Below are 20,211 nucleotides of genomic sequence, written 5' to 3'. Positions count from 1 at the left end.
GACTCTGTGGATAAGTTAAGAATTTCAAAATGTTGACAGAACATTAAACAAAGCTCAGGGTCTCTCTGAGCATAGAGACTTTGTGTGATTACACAGCCCTCACATTCATAAAGCCAACCTTGCTTTGACTGCTTCAACCTAACCCTTGATAATCTTACACTACTGTCTATTCATTTCATGAACTACACTTAGAAGACTTCCATGTTGGGGGTCCCCAAAACCATCTACGGGGTGGTCCAGTGGATCTCCAGGATTCAGGCTCACAGGATTCAGCTTGTAGTTGTATTCATGGCTCTGATTTACTGCAGGCAAAGGTGATAAAATAAGCTCAGTAAAGGAAAAGAACCATGAAGCTAAGTCCAGAGGAAACCAGAGTTAAGTTTCCCAGAATCCTCTCCCACAGGAGTCACAGGATGCATTTAAGGAAGCTCATGAGAGATACAGTGCCCGAGGTTTCTCCTGGGAGCTGCTACATAGTCACCATCTTGCTAACATGTACCAAAATTCTGGTTGTGCTAATAAGTGTTTACACTAACAGGAAAGAGCAAGTTCAGGCACAAATCAACTTCTCTAACACTTCCTCCTCCTCAGGCTGAGAGGACAAACTTGTCAACAAGTTCAGGTTTTCTCTATTCAGCAACCTCAGATGATTCTTTAAGAAAGCCTGTAAAAAGATGATGTCCAAGTGAGTTGCAATTACCTGGTGAAGAAATCTTTCTTTCTCTCTCTGCTTCTACAACTTGCTTGAGCATGAGGTGAAAGTGAGAGCTTATTTTTTTTTTTTAAAAAAAGAATTACATTCAAGATTTTGGGTGCTGTCAGACATGGTTGAAGTCTTCCCTGCACAGCAACCCATGCTTGACTACCAGTTTCCAAAAATGAGTCTCTTCTTAGACTGCACAGTACTCACCGGCTCCAGACCAGTGCATACATCCCTTTTTTGACCCAACCAATCAGTTAAAAACTCAGTCATACTAAAGCACAACTAGCTAAAAATGCTCCTGAATCAACTCTCCCAAGAATATTTACAGTTTGACAGGGGACACTATATCAAAGCTTTAAGGATGGACCCTCAGCCAACAAGGTAGCCTCTCACTTTGGCAGGAGAGTCACTTGGTAAAGCCCTGACTTTGCATTCACTGTGAAATGGGAAGCTTTCACCAGAAGTCTCTGTCAATTTCAATGAAAGGCTATACTGATTTGACATTCTTAAGCATTATTCATCTTCACAGGAATTACTGTGAGAATAATTCAGGTTAAGCCAAATGCCCCCTAATATTTTGGGAAGGAAGCTTGGGAAGGGGTCTAGGATAAGTGTCCAAATGTCCCGGATCTCTTTTCATTGAGAGTGTTTTTTTTTGTTTTTTTACCAACTTACACTATGAAGCCTCTAATATTTAATGAATAGAGCTGTTAGATGATTCACCAATAATTTTCAAAGATAAATTATTATTTAATATTTGTCAAGCCTATATACTAGGGGGTCCAGAATATGAAAATTTGGGTTTTCCTCCTCAGAAAATCAGGAATCTTGTATACACAGTTTGGCACCTGGGGAAGGGCATTGGCCTTGGAACTTGGTTGGCTCCTTGACTAAAAAGCTAGGTGGCCTTGGGCAAGTCTCAGGAGATGACTCTAGCTGCAATTTCCCCAGCTGCTTAAGAAAGAAAATCGTGTCTCTCTTTCATCACAGAGTGGGTGTGAAGATCAAATAGTGTAATTTAATTCATTTGAAAATGATTGGCAAACTACAAATTGTGTGCGTGCGTATGTGCACACGCTTAGAAAATAAGAGAAAGTGACTGCATTTAAGAAAACCAATACATTTAATAAATGATGGCAATAACCCAGCCCCATTATAGGGAGCAGTTACTGTCATCATCTGCATCACTGATGGCACAATTAACTTAATTAACACATACCTCTGTGGTGAGTCTGCTGAAATAACACTTTTCCTTTTAACAGACCCATGCCTTGCCAGCCAGGCATCTCCGAGCCATGCGTCTTCCAAGTAGGGCGGCCTGAGTGTTAAATGGCTTTTAGCTGGTGTGCAGAAACCAGGATTCCAGAATATCCATATCATTAGCACTACGAATTACCTAGAAAATTAAAAGAAGTCGAATCAAACTCTTGTACACTAGGACAGACCAACACATCCTCAAGCAGGGGTATGTCTGGATATAAGACGGGTATGACCCTAAAAGGAAGTTACTGTCACCAAATCCAGAGTGACTTCCCACAGGGACAGCATCCTTTTCTGCATGGGATTCTAACCAGGGACACGTGGACCTTTGGTCTGTGCTGGTGGTAAAATGGGTTTTTGACAAATGAGCAGGAGTCCATGTCTAGGTGAGAACAAGTCTGTAGATGGGCAGCTTTGCCATAGCATGAACCCCTGAAGATCACTTTGGTAGTCAGAGATGAAAGGGAGGCCTGGGATAAAGGATCCTGCCACTTCTATTCTGCAGGTCTTTGTTTTCCTTTCACTTTTTTATAGCTCTCAAGAATGTCCCTCCTACTCTATTACTTTCTCTTCTTCCTCTCCCTCATGTTCTACCTTTCTACCTAGCTCCTCTGAATCTGTAGGCCCTTTATTTTCACTCATGTTGATTATTCATCCTATATTTTACACTACTACTTTGTTTTTTTAGATATTCAGCTCATCTCCTCAATGAGATTGCACTTTCCTTCAGAGCCGATATTCTTGTGTATTTCCTAAAGCAGCCGAGCAGAGGGCTGGTTCACAATAGATACTCAGCAAAGAATTGTTAATTAAATTTATTTCCCTTTGTTTCTCTTTTATTGGAAATTGGATACACTAGTTCTACAAGAAAGGCTGCATGTATTGGAGACCCAATATATTAGCAGTTCCAATAAGACAAGTTCATTTGTCTCAGGTACAATAGTATGAATTGGACAGACCAGGGAAGGCAGAAAGCTGTGCTCCAGAAAGTCACCTGGTCATTAGAACCCTTCTGTCCTGGTGCTCTGCCATCCCTTATATGTGGTTCTCATGTGCCTGGTTGAACTCAGCACACCAAATAGCAGATTGATGACAGAAATGTGTAGGCAGAGATAGCCTCTCAGAGGTTCTTCATATCATTTCTGCCATGTCTTATTCACCAGCTCCTAGCCCAACAACCACAACCAGCTTCAAAGGAAGATGGGAAATGAAGTCTTTATTCTGAGTGCAAATGTCCAAACCAAAAAATCAGAATATTATTAATATCACACAGAGGCTTTCAAACTTTTAAACCATGACATGCCAACCGAATATAGGTACCCTGCACAAATAGAAATGAAACATGTTTTATGAAATAATACTTATTCCTATTTTCTGAGATACATTTTCATATTTTATAAAATAAGCATTGGTTATGGCTGTTAAATGAGATGTGACCTGCACTTTGAAAGGTACTACTTTAGAAGTGTGGGAGAAGAGTCCCAGGGAGTCACTGGAGAATCCACCATGGGGAAGGAAGCTCTCAGGTCTGGCCTTAGGCAAGATAATTAACCTGCATGCCTAGCAGGCAGCACATATCACACCATGAGCCATCAGATAGACAGATGCAATCATGGAGTATCACAGACCAGAGGTGGCATCTCTGTTGATGCTTAAGCAAAACAAAAGAAAACAAAAACAAGCAACAAGAACAACAAAAACAGAGGGCCTGAGAGGGTGTCTTCATCAACACATTCTCTAGAGATGGGGAAAAGTTTTTTTTTTTTTTGTCTCCTAATGTGTGTTATGTTTTTAGAAAAAAATATACCCCAAAATATCTGTCCCATAGATCTTTCTGTATTTAAAGTGCTACAGATAATTCAGATCAAATCCAAATGGATCTCATTACAATTCTCTGTCATGGCCTCAAATTTATGAACTGTGTCAAGGACACCCTCATCTCTTCACTGTTGATAGTGTATCTCCTAGTCTTTCCTAATTCACTTTTGTGCTAGAGTCATCTAGAGAACAGATTTGTCATTCCTTCTGTAGACTTCAAATTTGAGGAAAACCTCATATCGTGTGATGTTTTTTCTTTGACAGTTTCAACTGGCTTTTGTCAGATTTCTGACAGGGGAAAATAGAACCAACAACTCTAAGGACGTCGCACTGCATTTGTTTTCAGAGCCACAGTTTTGGAGGAGTTCGAAATGACTTCTAAATGATGTCACAATGGATGCTTTAAAAGAGGCCGGGAGCCCCTGTGCTACAAGTTCCCTTGACTTAATTAGCTGGGGCGGAGGCATTGTCATTAACTTCAAGCTAATTGTGTTAGTGGGCTCTGACTGGTGCTTCCCGAGGTTTGGGTTGTGGCAAACAGCGCATTTCCATGGCATTTATCTAAACGCGCCTGCGTGATGCAGGACAAGGGCAGCGGTGCGCTACAGAACCTTCATTGTTGCAGCAGGGCCTGCGCTGCTCACCCCCAAGTCATTGGTTGCCTCCTGTGCTTAGTCCCTGGTGGGAGAGGCCCCATCTCCTCATTTCAGACCTAACAAACATCAATAGAAATGAGAAGTTTTTACTGCCTTAAAGGCTGCTAAAAGGCTTCTGTAGAAGTGAGTCAACGTTTTCAGTCTTGTTTTCATTCCACATCCCAGAGCTCATCCGGATGGGCATCTGTGCTTGGTGCCTCCAGAGAGAGAGAGAGAGAGAGAGAGAGAGAGAGAGAGAGAGAGAGAGAGAGGCTAATTACTGGACAAAGCTGGGGATTAAGCTTCCCTCTTGCTCTTCTGAAGGAACAGTCCCACTGGAACAGGGTTTAGAGATTATATTAGAGGGTGGTGGAGAGAAAAGGTGTTCCCTCCACCCAGGCGCCCCCATCCTTCCTGGACTGCAACATTCAGGGCTTTTAACCCAACATGTTTGGCAATCACTAAAAAACCTTGCAAGTCCTCAGAAGATGGGGTATCTTTTGCCATATATTCAAGCAATAAGACATGACAGGCACTTTATTTCATCATGGCTGCACACCTTATGCATTTTGTGGCAGAAGGCCAAAGCACAAATGACTTCAACTCTCACGAATATTCTTCCACAAATGCATTAAAAATCCTTGCACTGGCTTATTAGTACTAAGAAATGAAAATTACCTGAAAACTAAGGAAGAGTGATTTCCTATGATAGGTTCCTCCGGGTCAGGCAACCTGATGGCCAATAAGAAACTTCCATTTGCAAATGGTGTTCAAAAGACACATCTTAATATAGTCATCCTGGAAAAGGTCTCTGAAATCTGAGAACAACAGGCTCTTCCTGTATTGCCAAAGGCCAAGTGTCAATGCAGAGCCTAAGAAGGGGTGTCTGTGTCAGCATATAGAGACCCTTATGCCAGCTCTCGGGTTTAGGTGATTGATATTTTCTTTTTCCCTAAAAGATTGCAAGAGGACTTGTGTGTTTATAGAAGAATTCTTAACACTTTGGGGACAATTTAGCTTTTAAAAATTTTCCTTTGAAGATGAAGGCTCCAGGGTGGTTGTAATCTGGCCATTCTCCCAGAGAGAGGCACATTTCTAGATGATTAGAGAACTTCAGGTGGGAACGTTACTCTGCTTCTGGCTTTATGCCTTAAAATATGACCTAAGGCAAGCTATCATTTCCCAGAAATGAAATATGTCATATGTTATTATTAAAGTGAACCAGAAAAAGAGCATTCTATTACAATAATGGGTTTTGTTTTTTTTAAAAAAAATTTAAATGTCAAATCCCCAAAGGAATAATACATATTTGATACTATTATTGGAACAGAAATACCAGTAATTGTATGAGGTACTTATATCTAGTATTGCTCATAGAGTAAAGGTATTTCATGCAAATTGTCAGTAAAATTATGGTGTGGTGTCAGAAAATGAAGAGCAGCATCACTCATTATTTGTGCAATCAAAATATGCATTTATTGGGGGTTGCCATTTGTCAGTTATCAGTGTAAAAGCTGGGAATGCAAAGAAAATAACTAGAATATCTCCTTGCCTTCAAGGAGCTCATATTCCAATTGAGGAGAAGGGAAAGGGCAACTATCTACAAAGCAGTGTCACAACAGACTTGATAGAGATTTCAGTGGGGCCATGGACCATGCTATAGAGAACTGTTAGCTCTGAGGGAAGGAAGGGGTCTTGCCATCCTTACTTGCTTTTTCAGCTGAACTGAATGTGAAAACATCAGGATGAAGTACATATTATGCAGATGGAACCGAATGGACAAAAGCATAGCAGCAAAAACTAAATAAATGCATAGCATACCTGGGGACTGGTGAATGGATTTGTGTAGAGGTAAGTCTGTCAAACTGTCTGATGTCAAATGATGCACACTGATGGACTAGTTCGAGTTAAAGATTCCTGATGAATTTGGAGAGTCTAATTTTACAAAATGAATGTATCTTACACAGCATTCTATAAGGCCAAAGCAATGGAAGTAAAAGACAAAATGTCTCTTGGAATAAAACTGTCATTCTTAACATGACTCATCTGTTAACTTATGAAGAAACACTTACATCAAGAAGTACAAGAAGATTGCTCACTTCATGTGCTTATGGGTGGATTGAAACTAATTTGTAGCATTAAAACCAATTTTCTGCTGAGAAAACACATCACAAAGGACTGCATGAACCTTTAAAATTATTAATATTTGATATTTTGATGTCACCTTTCATCCTGAGATCAGTCCTGTACACATGGGAATACATAAGCTCCAAGGAAACATGCACAGTATTAACCTAGTAAATCACAATGTTTTTCTTTTATATTCCAAGGCCTTCCTGGCTGTGTTTCTCCCACCTTTAAAAGTTGGTGAATATAGTTATAATGTAGTGATTCTTTAATTAGCGCCTACTACAAGAAGTCTTAGGCTAGAGTGGAGGATGAGCTTTTGATGTTGACATATCCATTTCTCTAATTCTTGGCTTTTTTGGCCTACTGATTTCATTCTGAGCAGAGAACATACCAGGCATGGGCTGTGTCTTTTTTGACTTCCCCAAGAGAGTAACAAAGCATCCTCATCATTATCAACATCACCATCATTATCCTCACAACAATAACTCTTCCTACTGCTGCTACTTATAAAGCACTCTATGCTGGCACTAATCTATCCTAAGAATTTAATGTATACACCATATTAAATATTTTCACACCAACATTGGAGGCCAGTGCTGTCCACTAGAACTTTATGTGATGATGGAAAAGTTCTATATCTGTGCTATCCAACATGATTGCATGTGGCTATTGATTAGTGCTACTGAGGAACTACAATTCTCTTTCATTTAATTTTAATTATTTCATTGAAATAGCCACATGGCTATTGGACAACATAGTTATAGTGGCTGGTGGTTTTATTATTATTAGTTTTAAAACAAAGTTCTGTTTTCAGCACCAGTAAGAACTTACTGAGGATAGTGTAAGGGAGTGGATCTGAAATAGTCTTGAAGCTATAAATATTGTGAAAGAGTTCCCCTATTCTACATTTGGAGAACTTTTAGTTCACCCTTCTACCCTTAAAAATTTTGATTTAAAAGATTCTGTAAAACACATAGGGTAACATGGACCTTTTTTTCTAAACAAAGAACACAAATGATGTGGATGATGTTTTAAATGAAACCTCATTGCCATTCAACCATCCAAGCAATGATAAGCAGTCTATCTAGGAAAAATTGGAATTCCAATTACTGATTTCCCAAAGGAAAACATTCATTTTCTGCTTACAAAATGGAACAATGAAAGAGGGTTTTATGTTTGGGGTGTCCATGGAGAAACAAGAGTCTTCAGATAAACTCTTTAATTTCTTTTCAGTCTTCCTTTCACTAAAAACACCTCCCCAGAATTTTTCTGATATGTGTGTGAATATATGATAATAAAATTCTTTTAGTTAAAGAGACTGATTGGAAGACTTAATTACATTTTCAGTTCGTCTACCCTGTAACTTACTACTGTTAGGGAAAGAGAACTTAAGTAGCCCTTGGTTTGGACCATCTGTCCTGAAAATGTGACATATGTTTGCTTTGTTTACTCAACAACCAAGTGTAAACTGATACACTGAACTAGAAATCTGCATATGGTGTTACTGTGCGTGTGTGTGTTGAGGGAGGGGCCCTTCATGAGCGCATCAGTCTCTTCATACCTCTCCTGAGGAACACGTGCACAGCAGAAGAGGATCTTGGATTGGTGGGATGTCCCCGGGGTCTGAGGCGCACACTGAGGCTCAGACACTCTAGGGCGACTCTGAACAATGCGCAGCACGCGCGAGCAGACACCGCAGCTGAAGGGCGCGCCTGGCTGATGTGTAGTTGAATGGAGAGCTACCCACTCCTCCTCCTTTTCTCCCCGCCCTTACACCATGGCCTCAAACTTCAACTGAAGACCGTGCCCTTTTCAATTAACCCTCCTGGATCAAAGCGAGCATTTATTTTCTGTGCTCCGCAGCGACCCATTGTCTGGTGTGATAGGTTTACAGATTTGACAGCTGGGCTCACACAGACTTGATTCAAAATCTGTTTCCCTGAGAGATGAACTTGTACATCAGCAAAGATATCGAATACAAACCCTGAACGGCCAGACGGCCACCCACCATAGGGAGCTATTTCTCAGACCAGATCTCTAGACCCAGTGCACTGGGCGCCCCGGCGTGCTGGAAAGAGAGCTTGTGTGTCCAACAGCAGTAGGGGGTTCAGCAGCATGCCTGGGAAAGCTGGAGTGAAGGACTGTGTATATATGTTCGGCTTTTTTTTTTTTTTAATTCACTCTTGAAACAGCCAAGATGGAGGTCACCTTATAAATTTCCCAAAGCCGGGTCTGACCAAGCTTAAACGCTTAAATGGGTTTGGGGCTCTGCTTTTGTCTCCAAGCTTTGGAGGAGAGAGGTAGCTACTGTTTGTGCATATGTGAATGTGTATACCCTGGCACGGATGAACCGGTGGGTGCATCCCACGATCGCCGCTCCGGGGGCTTGGGTCGGAGTGTGTCTTTAACGCGCAGAGTCTTGAGTCACAGCTGCGAGTGACGTGGGGGAAAAACTTTGTGTTCAGAAGGGTCTGGATGCATTGCACTAAGAAAGAGCCCTTGTGCATTGTGCCCTTTTGTGTGTATGAGTGAGTGTGTGTGTGATGGGTGTGTGTGAGAGAGAGAGAGAGAGAGAGAGAGAGAGAGAGAGAGAGAGAGAAGAAGAAGAAGAAGAAGAAGAAGAAGAAGAAGAAGAAGAGGAGGAGGAGGAGGAGGAGGAGGAGGAGGAGGAGGAGGAGGAGGAGGAGGAGGAGGAGAGGGAAAGATGTGTGTGTGTGTGTGTGTGTGTGTGTGTGTGTGTGTGTGTGTATCTGCGCCCCCGGCCCACTGCATAGCGCTGCGTGTCCTGTGCGCGCGCGTGCGGGTCGGCCCAGGATCCAGCCGCCGGCGCGCGTGCATCTGAAGGGGCTGTGCTGTCCTGCGGGGCAGTGGGAATAAAAACAGGCCGAGGGTCCTTTGGCCAGGAGAAATCTGGCCACGCCATCCTCAGCGCTGCTTCCAATAACCACTAACATCCCTAATGGACATCCGAACCATGGGCTCTGCTCGGAAATCGTCCGGGCCAATTCGGCCCGCCGAGCTCTAGAAGATTACCGCATCGTTTTTTCCTAGCGTAGAGAAAGTGGGCCCGGAAAGGGAGGAGGGGGCGGGGACACTCCCCCAAAGAATAAATAAATAAACAAATAAACTGGCTCCTCGCCGCAGCTGGACGCGGTCGGTTGGGTCCAGGTTGGTGGTATTGGAGTTTTCTGGTTCTGTTTGGAGACCCATCTCCGCTCACTCCCTCTCTCGCTCCAGCCACTCCATTTCATCTTGCAGACGTCCGCCAACTTTGGGGCCCCGGGGGCGCTCGTGGCGTGGGGTTGCACCTGCCGGTGCTCGCGGGTGCTGCGGACCCGCACGCTCTCCTAGGGCGGTGGTGTGGATACTCGCCACTGGGTGAGTGGGTAAAAGGCGCTGTCGCTGGGGAGGGAGTGGAAGACGCACCGCTGGTTAGGGGCGCTAGAACGGGGTTTCGGCCCTAGTCCGGACGTCGGTTGCCTCTCGCCCGCCAGCCTCAGAAAGGAGGCGAGCCCGGGGGGTGGGGTGGGGTGGGGGAGTTCGGCGACGAGGGGTAGCGATTGGTGGTTTGCATGCGGAGGGCTGGCGGCAGAGCAAGCTAGCTAGCGGGCGGGCAAGAGGAGGGGGCGGCTAACTTCCCGGGAGAAGGGGTTCTTTCCGCGCCCGGACTGGATAGGGAGCTACTGCTGCTGCTGCCGCCGCTGCCGCCACTGCCACCGCCGAGGGCTCCGACACCGGGAAGCTGCAGGCTCCGCTCGCAGCGCTCGGAAAGTAACGTTTATTTGTTTGCTTGCGTGCAGCCTCTTGGGTTGTGCCGGATAGTCATCCCCTTGGACTTCGGGAGCCAGTGTCCGACCTCTCCAACCCCCAATCTCCCATTCCGGCGCCTTCCCCACCCTCCCGGAATACACGCACATGCTTCCCCCCCCCCCAGCGTCCAGACCAGCGCTTGTGGGGGGGTCCTTACCGTGGCGTTGGAAAGTCCCCCACGGCGGGAGGGGGAGGGGAGAGGGGCGGTAGTGAGAGGCTTCAGCTCTCTGGGCTCTCATTTCAAAGCGCTCTCTCCCTTCCAGGTTGGGTCGGACCTGAACCCCTAACAGCGGAACCGCCATCCGCCCTTGCGACCGCTGGAGCTGACTAGTCGGCGGCGGTGGCGGCAGACGGACCGGGAGTTTCTTCTCCCACTGGATGGAGCTGAACTTTGGGCGGCCAGAAGAGCGCGGTCGTCCGAGGATCGCTGCATGCTGAGCTCCCTCGGCGAGACCCAGCGGCGGCTCGGGATTTTTGGGGGGGCGGGGACCAGCTTCGAGCCGGCACAATGTTCCTGGCGACCCTGTACTTCGCGCTGCCGCTTCTGGGTAAGTCGAGGCCGTCGCCGGCTTTGTTTTTCTTTTCAACCCACGAAGTCTTTCTGTGGGTCACTTGAGGCAGTCCCCCCAAATTGCAGAGCAGGTACAGTGGATGAGGGAGGAAGAAGTTTCGTTTTGGAAAGGGGACCACGAATCTCTGGGCTTGGGGAACGGTGGCGACGCATCACTGCCTGCAGGGTTTCTTGCCTTTCTTTTTTTTCTTCCCTGTGTTTTTTAATGATCCAGCCTGGAGGGGAGCTAAGGGGTCCGAGTCCTTCAGCTCGGGCCTAACGCCCCTTCCAGCCCCAAGGAATTCGCGGAAGCGCCGCGGGCAGGTGGAGTGGGGGAACATTGGGCAGGGAAAGCAAACTTCGAAGGGAAAACTTTTCTCCGAATAACGTTCCGGTGCTCACCGCCCGGCAAGCAGCAGAACGTGGCGCGCCCGCCTCTCGCCCAGAGCGCGCTTGGTTCCCCGAGCGCCACCAAGCTCCTCCACCCAGAGCCCTCGGGCTAGGGCCGAGCTAGCTGAGCGGGGGAAGGCGGGGCAGCCACTCGCCCAGGTCTCTGCCGGGCGGTGGGGCGGCGGGCGCGCTAGGCAGCTCAGGCTCCAGGTCCAACCGGGTACCACCTACGGGCTGAGCCTGAGCCACCTTCCCCCGCGAGTCTGGGGAGAGGTGATGGCGGCAGGAGTTAGAGGGCCCAGAAAATGGACCCCCTGGGACAAGGGGGTTAACCCGCACCCTGCCCAGGGAGCCTCTGTAGGTGGTCAAACATCCTCGTCCCAGCGCTAGTCCTTCTCCGGGACGAGACGTGGGGTCTCCGCCCCGCGGCATTCAGGCTTCTTCCCTTTCACCCTGCAGATTTGCTTCTGTCAGCGGAGGTGAGCGGCGTGGACCGCCTGGACTGCGTGAAAGCCAGCGATCAGTGCCTGAAAGAACAGAGTTGCAGCACTAAATACCGCACGCTGAGGCAGTGCGTGGCGGGCAAGGAGACTAACTTCAGTCTGGCATCCGGCCTCGAGGCAAAGGATGAGTGCCGCAGCGCCATGGAGGCCCTGAAGCAGAAGTCACTCTACAACTGCCGCTGCAAGAGGGGCATGAAGAAGGAGAAGAACTGCCTGCGCATCTACTGGAGCATGTACCAGAGCCTGCAGGGTAGGCGCTGACGGCCCTCACCCCCCTGCCCCCACATCCCTCTCCGAAGGCAGGCCGGCCCCTCGGTCCCAGAGCCGGCTGATCTCATCCTTCGCTCACTTCTCCCCAGCTGCGGAATGAGGACCTTTCATTGGCCCCTAGGGACCGCAGCAGCTGGTGTTTGCTGCGGCTGGGCTGAGCAGCATTGTTGGGGCTGATTGTTGGAAAACCCATTGAGGACATGGGGGCTATCCCCAAGACCCTGCTGACCCATCTGAAACTTGCTCAGAGCATCAGAGTTGGAACCAACTAGAGGTCACCCAAGGAACCCATAGCTCCACTCCAAGGAGAGCAGGCCCTAGGCTTTAGCTGGTTTCACAGAATACTAATACCAAGGCTTGTCCTGCATCATGTCTGTGGTTTCCCCTCTTCTTCCCTTCCACCTATTCTGACATAAGATAAAGAAGTATAAAGGGGGGTCCAGTGGAATCCATGCCATCTTTACCCCCTCTCAAAACGGATCAAAGGCAGATGTGTGAGAAACATTTGTCATCTTAGATTAGCTGAGTCTTGAAGCAGCTGCTGCAGTTCAACCTTGGTTAACACAGAAGTAGCTCAGGGAGGGGGAAGATCACTTGCCACATCCATCCATGCCAGTGGGAAGGTTTTGGTCTTACATGTGAATCAGAGGTGGCTAGAGTTTGAGTTTGTAAATCTAACACAAACATCCTGTGCATTCATTCACCTGAGACTCACACTCATGGATTAGTAATACCCCAATTTGATCTATCAGCTGCTACTTCTTCCCAAATCTATGAATAAAACCTGTTTCAGAGATGGACTTTTTAATAGGCAGGGCACCTGCCTTCTGACCACATGCCATGTTTTGGGCAAACAGAAATGGGGGGTCTCTTCTGGGTTACTTTTCTTCCATTGGCTCCTAGAGGCAAGTAAAGCTTGTGACGTCACAGGCTCTTTCCTCTCTGATTTTGTTCCTTTGCAAAGAGTGGGAGAGTTTTCTGGCAAGATCAGACTGAGTTGCTCTCCAATGTTTTCATGGTACTCTGGGGAGAACAAGGACAACAAAGGCAGAGGAATGAAAAGAAATAACCATAGCCAAAGACATGCATTTGAAATCTTGGAAAGTTTTAGTATCGTTTTGTTACACAATCATAACATAATTAGAATTTAGATTCAGCAGTGAAACAGTGCTTGAAATATATCTGTTTTTTAGATCTGAGCCCAGTCTTTCTGTTGTTTTTAGGAAATGACCTGCTTGAAGATTCCCCGTATGAACCAGTTAACAGCAGATTGTCAGATATATTCCGGGTAGTCCCATTCATATCAGGTAAGCAGATTTATCCTTCCACTCTTGTGACTTTGCCTGTTTGAAATCCCTTGGCTTGCGTTCTCTTTGGCTCTCAAACAGTGTAGATAGTTGAATGGCACAGTGATTCTGGGAAATTAGAAATAGGATGATGATGATAATGAAGAGGCAGCATGCTTATTGATGATTGCATGACTTAGAAGTAATTCTAAATGAAGCAATGTGGTCTGGTGGTTTGGAAGTAGGTGGGGGGAGGTGACTTGGTTGAATTTTTTTTCACATTAAAATATGATTGGCCAGCTCTTGGCAAAGGGAATGCCACTTCTGTCTGTAGGTGGCAATCATATTCTCTTGTTGCTGCATACCTTGTACAATGCCTCCCCGGAATGTGATCTATTCTAATGATGCCACTTTCTGTAGGAGATGCTGAAAATAATTTTAGAGTGTTGAAGAGTTTTGGGTGGACACATTTGCCTGCCTTTGATTTAAAAGACTAAGCTCCCCCATTTGTCAACAATTCTGTTTCTAATTTTTCCTGAGCAAGTGTGTACATTTCTAAGGGATTGTGCTCCTGCCCCAGTGGCCCTTTAAAATGTAATGTTACTTCCCATGGTTTGTTTTGTCTCTTTGCAGTTATCCCTTTGGTTTGGAATTGAATCTAGTTTTAGAATTAAGTTTTTTTTTAACAACATCTGCATACAGAAAACTCATAAATATTAGACAAATCAGCGATTTCTCTTAATGACGTACAGATTCCAGACTGATGTTGTCTTTATTCATTTACAGTTAAGACATTTTATCCACTATGTATAGTCACCACAAATTATGTGTTTCTTGGTAGTTAAACATGTTGAGTTTGATCTTATGAGATGATGTTGGTTGGTTATGGAGGGAGTGTTCTCGTATTTTAAAATGCTTTATTTTTCCTGCAGAAAAGCCACACAATCCAGGGAGTATGTAAATACTGATACTATGTGTGAGTGTATTCTATATTCATCCACTAAACCCTCATGGAGTACCTCCCATGTTTTACCTATTGTGGTTTTGGCAGTTATAATTCCTGCACTGGTCAATTTTAGAGGCAGCCAGCAACTGACATTTCTCAAGCCCTTATTATATGCCAGGTATTGTGTTGGTAACCTCCGGTCATTTAACTTATTTAAGCATCATCCAGTGCTTCTCAGGTGTTTTCTCTTCCATTTTAGAGACGAAGAGATTGAGGCATAGTGAAGTTAGGTTACCAGCCTAGAATCACAAAGCTCCTGAATGGAAGAACCAGAATTTAAACCCAAATTTTGCTTGATTGCAAGCATTTTTAACACTTACCTCTTGCTATTGGAGTGTAGTCCTGGGCTCGGCAGCATTGATATCGCTTGGGTATTCATTGTTAGTGCAGAATCTCAGGCTCCATCCCAGAGCCATGAAACCAGAATCTGTATCTTAATGAGATCCCTGGCCTGGGTCCTTCATAGTACATGAAGCTTGAGAATAATTTCTGCTGCATGTCCTTACTAATGTTCTCTGTCCTATTGGTCCAGATGGGACAGTGACTCAAGTGGAGGAGAAATGCACAGATAGGTGTATGTGACCATCTGGGCCATCATCTGTAGAAACTAGATGGATATGGCTGCTGGGCTACAAGACCTTCCTCATGCTACTGCCTGTGCTATAGAGTGTGACTTCCCTGTCTTTGTACTGTTGCCTGGAAGGATATGGACCTTCCCATGCACAGTGAGAAGTAAGAAAGTGGACAAGGAAGAAAGGTCATTTGGCCTTAATTTCAAAATTGCTCTGAACTATAGGGTCTGTCACTCATTTCTGTGTCATTCATTTCTCATTGATATAATGGAATAAATAATCTCTGGTTCTAACAGTCAGTGATTCTCAAGGAGGATGGAGGTCACTTCCAGAATCCCTCCCCTGTGCTCTGAAATGGCCTTTCCAATCCTTGTATTCATTTGTACACTTGAAGTGGCATGGTCATTCTCAGGTACCATTGATTGAATTTTTTTTAAATGAATACTGGAAATTCTTCTGCATGGACCGTTTTTCACTCATTTGTTTATTTGATCCTTTTCTCAGCCAGGGACTCTTTTCACAGTAAACATCTTGAGTTTGTGAGACCTGTCCTGCCAAGAATGTGGAAGTCAAATAATGAATTCAGCAGGGCCCGGAAGGCCCTATCTAGAGCTTCATTCTGTGTCTCAAGAGCATTGAATTATGAACTTTGACCTCTTACAGTGACTGTTTTTCTTAAGTCCGTGTAGTAAAGCCAAATGGAACCTTGAGAGGTTTTAAGTCATTGAAGAATATATCGTGTCCAGTTTGGTCTTTTAGGATGGGGAAGAATGGAGAAGTTAGATGATAAATATTGCTTTTCAGTTTTGAGTTTCTAGAACATCTATTCCAAAAATCTCTTTGAGGAAACCAGGACAACAGGGTCTTTACCTTTTATGGATGTGGTGGCCATAAGTTTCCGTATTTGGATTTCTCTGTCCAATGTGAAGAGTATGTTCACTCACATGCGTAAGTGTGGGCTGGGTCCTCCCATGAATAAGGCAAACTTGACATTGTTGTGCTTTCATGTTCTTTGGATTCCTCAAACCCATAACCATCCTTGCCTTTTTTTTTTTTTTTTTTTTTTGCTAATCAGGTAGAAGGCCATGTTGGAATATGGTCAGTGGGAATAAGGAAGGTAACAAAACGAAGGTAGTCTAAAAACTTTTTTCTGAAGTGTGAACTGTAGGGAAAAGAGCAGCTTAATCAGGTGAAAATTTTGGTAGGAGGTTGGCTACCTCTTTTGGAAATTCCATAGCTGGAGTGTTTCACTAAGGGACCGGAGGAGGTGTGCTTACCGCAGGTTGCGCGTGATTTTGCAGGATCTGGAAGATGAAGTGTACAAAAGAAAAAGTGATCCAGTGTAAGAGGATGTTGGAGTAGAGGAAGGAATGCTGGAAAGTCTCCCTGGAGCCAAGAGGGCAGAGCTGTGTGGGCGCTTGGAGGCTCAGGGGCCGGAAGCCTCAGTGTTGTACTAAACATCTGCCTCTCTCAGCTACAGCTCTCTTCGCCTTAACCTCTGATCTGCTTCGCCTTTTCTTCTTACAAAAGTTCAAGCAACAGCAAGAATTAAATAGTGATTTGAAAGCACGATGAACCTGTTGGAATTGTATTTTTTTTGAAGGGAAGAACAAAGCAGCAAGACAGTTTGAAAGTACAGTGGGCACCAAGAAAAGCCTAAGGGTGGAGGACCTGAGGGAGGATGTACGCCCCTCCTTGGCAGCAAGAGAAAAGGAAGGCTCGAGGTTTTAAAGTATTGATTGGGAGATTGGGTTTTGTAGAAAAATGTTAAGAGATACCAGAACTTCTGTGCATAAAATTAACATTGGAGGTGTTGCATATAGGAGTCACGTGGAGAGGTCATAGGGAAAAAGCAGTGTTAGGATCAGGCATCCTATGTCTGATTTGGTGAAACACAAAGTCACAGTCTTCTGACTCTGTCATTACTTCCTTAGCAAGTCCTAGGAGTGGCTTAAATCTCAGAAGCATGAGGATCTTGAGATTGGTGACTGAGTTTTTGGAAATGGTTTGCTCCAGCTTAGATATGCCTAAGCACTCTTGAGTCTTGCCCCTTTTTCTGAATGGTGTTATGAATAACTAGTATTTCTGTTGAGCATTTGTGATTTAATGTATGCTACTATTAAAAAACAGTTAAAAATTTTGCATGTAGGATAAGAGCCCATGATGTCATCTTGCTGTTGAGACTGCAAGGCTTGAATTTAGCACGTATTGAGAGTGTGAGGGTACTTCTCTTACCACACAGCCCTCTAAAACAGCTCTCTAATTGTGTTGCTCCTGTATTTGAGAACCCCATTTGTTCTCTGTTCTCACTCTGGCCTGTGGCACACTCCGTAGCAGGCCAGGGAGGCCCTGCACAGCCTGGCCTTTCTCTCCTTTTTCTTGAAGCCCCATATCCCTGTTCACTTGAGGTCTCTGGGCTAAGCCTCTCCCCCTGTATTCCACATGCACTCCCTTTCCAGTGCCTTTGCACACGACCTTGCCCTAGTTTGGAAGCTTCTTTTACTTCCTCAAGACATGATCCAATTCCATCTCTAAGGGCCTTGCTGGAATCCCCTCAGACAGGCACTTCTACTGAGGACTCCCTCATGCTTCCCCTTGCTCTTGCTTTTATGACAGCCATTAACAAAGTCGTATGGAGAGGACTTATTTACATGTCTGTCTTTCCCTCTGGGAAGTCAGGGATTGGCTTGCTGTCCTGGTGTCTGTCCAACACTAAGTATCCTCCCTGGTCCAGAGCAGACATCTCATCAACCATTGATGGTTGATTGTTAGGGAGGTGCTCTTAGGGATGTAATCCAACCCTCTGCTTTTACAGACCCTAAGCTCAAAGAAGAGAAGCCATTTGGCCAGGGTCACACTGCTTGAGGGTAGCCTCAGGGACCTTTGCCAGGACACTGCCATACAGGGGTCCAGTGGCCTCTTTCTTCTGCCTACTTTTTGGACAAACTTCATCCATTCCTGGGACCTCAGCTACCATTTACATGGATGACTCAGAGCTCTCCCTCCTACTTCAACCTCTCCCAACTCTAAACCACTATTTCCAGCCGAATCCTGGATGACACCATCTGGCAGCATCTCAGTTACCTCAAACTCAGCGTGTCCAAAACGGATCTTACTATCTCTCCCCCTTTTCTCTTTACACCCTCTCTTCCTGAGTCTCCTGAGTTATATAATGGTGCCATCATCTGCCTGGTGATCTATGTCATAAACTGTGGGGTCATGTTCATCCCTTCTGCTGGCCTCAATCCGGGCCCTCATGAGATTACCTGTTCTCTTTCCAAATACTCCCCTCTCCATTCCCTGGATGTATCCATCTTGTCTCTCACTTGAACTTAGCATTGGGCTTCTCCTTGACCTCCCATGAGTGTATTTCCTTTCAGTCCCCCTAGCCCCTTACTGCCAAGTCTTATCTTGGTACCTTGATGACTTGGTTCAGTCTTCCTTCACAGAGTTGTCCTGGTCAACCTGTGCTGCCCCAGCCTCCCCGTCTCACAGGCAGTGCAGGTGAACTGGCTACTGTTTGGCCAGTGCTCTGGGCAGCTTCCTGCTCCCACCCACTGGTGCTGGAGGAAGGATGCAATTTGTGAGCTTCCGCCAATCCAGGTGACCCCCAGTTCTGCCTCTCCCATTGTCTTGGGTAGGTTATTTGAGCTCACTGTGCCTCAGCTTCCTTTGGATGTAAGATGAGATAATGATACCATTTACTTTGTAGGTTTGTGTGTGAACTGATGATGCTTTATGTGAAATGCGTAGCCTGAAACATACTAGGTTCTTAATAAATCTCTGCCATTTTGAATGCTATGAGAAAACCATGTTAGTGGTGGGCTCACACTTGACTCCAGGATGGGTTTTTTTTCTGCAAACAGTATTTCCTGATCATTCTATATCTTTTTTGGGGGGAGGTACTGAGGATTGAACTCAGGGGCACTCAGCCACTGAGCCACATCCCCAGCCATATTTTGTATTTTATTTAGAGACAGAGTCTCACTGAGTTGCTTAGTGCCTCGCCAATGCTGAGGATGACTTTGAACTCAAGATCCTCCTGCCTCAGCAGGATTATGGGCATGCACCACCACGCCTGGCTTCTATATCTTAAAGAGAATACCAATCCCAAGCCTTCAGGAAAACCGCTTGTAAACTCCTTGAGCAAGAAATGGAAAACTTATCCCTTATCTAAAGGGTCCTGGAAGAAAGTCCTGCCTCCTAGTAACCCATCTTAAGGCTTACTTACCCTTTGTGGAAGGACTTCCCTATTCCTGCTTGGAGTCTCTCCTGCTCCTATGGGATGCTGTCCTTAGGCTCTTTAGTTGGAAGGTGAGTTTGTTGCAGCAGGTGATCACCTGAGGGCAGGAAGTCTTTTGTGCTTAAGGATTCTTGTGATCAGCCTTCTCTTCTCAGCTTCACTGATTCCCATTCCTCCAACCCACCCCATAAATCTTCCTAGTGCTCCTTCTGGCAGAAGAATTCCTGCTCCTGAGAAGGGCATGCCCTCAACCCGGGAGAGACTTCCACCTCCAGAGGCTCTGCTGAGTACACTTACATTTCATTTTCACAGACCACTACTTTTGGATTTTATTCTCTCCCTGTCATGCCCCTCAGCAGTCCATTTTTATTGTGTACTGATATGAAATTACAAAAAGATAAAAAAAGGAAAATAAATTTCAATAGCCTAAAGAGAATCACTGTGAACCTGTGGATATAAGTCTTTTCAGATTTTCTCTATATATGTGAGTAAGTACATATGTGTGTATATATACACATAGGCAAACATACTTTTTATTTTATTTTTTTAATGAAAATGGGCACCTGGTCTATACATACTCTCTTATTATCTTCCTGGTGATCTGAGGAACCTGAGTTTTTCTGTCACTGATTACTTCCAAAAGGCAGCATTTTATTATTTAGATTATGTGTCAATCTCAAAAACTTTGGTGAAGGAAGAAGTAGAACATTCTAGTGTTCTAACTACATATGGCAAAGGCCTAAATGTTCCATCGAAGGCTGTGAAGGTGGACACAGTCAAATATTTTGCATAGAGTTACTGTAGGTTCTGTTACCAGAAAAGGGAGCTAAAACATCAGTGAGTGACAGGTAATTGCAGAAACTGAAGATTGTTACAAGGTGCAAATAATTTATCACTGTTACGTCTGTCCTCATTCCTCCTTCTTAGTCCTATGAAGTATTTCTTTCTACTACATCTTAATTTTTCTGCTGTTGGTGCTTATTCTTGCCAAAAGATGTCTTTTTTGTTGTTGTTGTTCTTTGGGACATATACCAA

The 20,211-nt window shown here is 45.1% G+C and overlaps 1 protein-coding gene across 1 annotated transcript in view; it reads left to right on the top strand.

Annotated features, from left to right (window-relative positions):
- The first annotated feature begins 10,252 nt into the window (after positions 1-10,252).
- The window catches only part of Gfra1 (GDNF family receptor alpha 1), a 193,820-nt gene continuing 183,861 nt past the window's right edge, over positions 10,253-20,211 (top strand). The window contains exons 1-4 of the mRNA XM_026389200.2: positions 10,253-10,317; positions 10,620-10,904; positions 11,756-12,049; positions 13,293-13,376. Of these exons, the coding sequence (XP_026244985.2) occupies positions 10,865-10,904; positions 11,756-12,049; positions 13,293-13,376 (418 nt within the window). The 5' untranslated portion in view covers positions 10,253-10,317; positions 10,620-10,864. The remainder of the gene's footprint in view (positions 10,318-10,619; positions 10,905-11,755; positions 12,050-13,292; positions 13,377-20,211) is intronic.

Source organism: Urocitellus parryii, chromosome 5 (assembly GCF_045843805.1).
Source record: "Urocitellus parryii isolate mUroPar1 chromosome 5, mUroPar1.hap1, whole genome shotgun sequence".
Lineage (NCBI taxonomy): Eukaryota > Metazoa > Chordata > Mammalia > Rodentia > Sciuridae > Urocitellus > Urocitellus parryii.
This window is presented reverse-complemented; position numbering and strand designations above follow the sequence as displayed.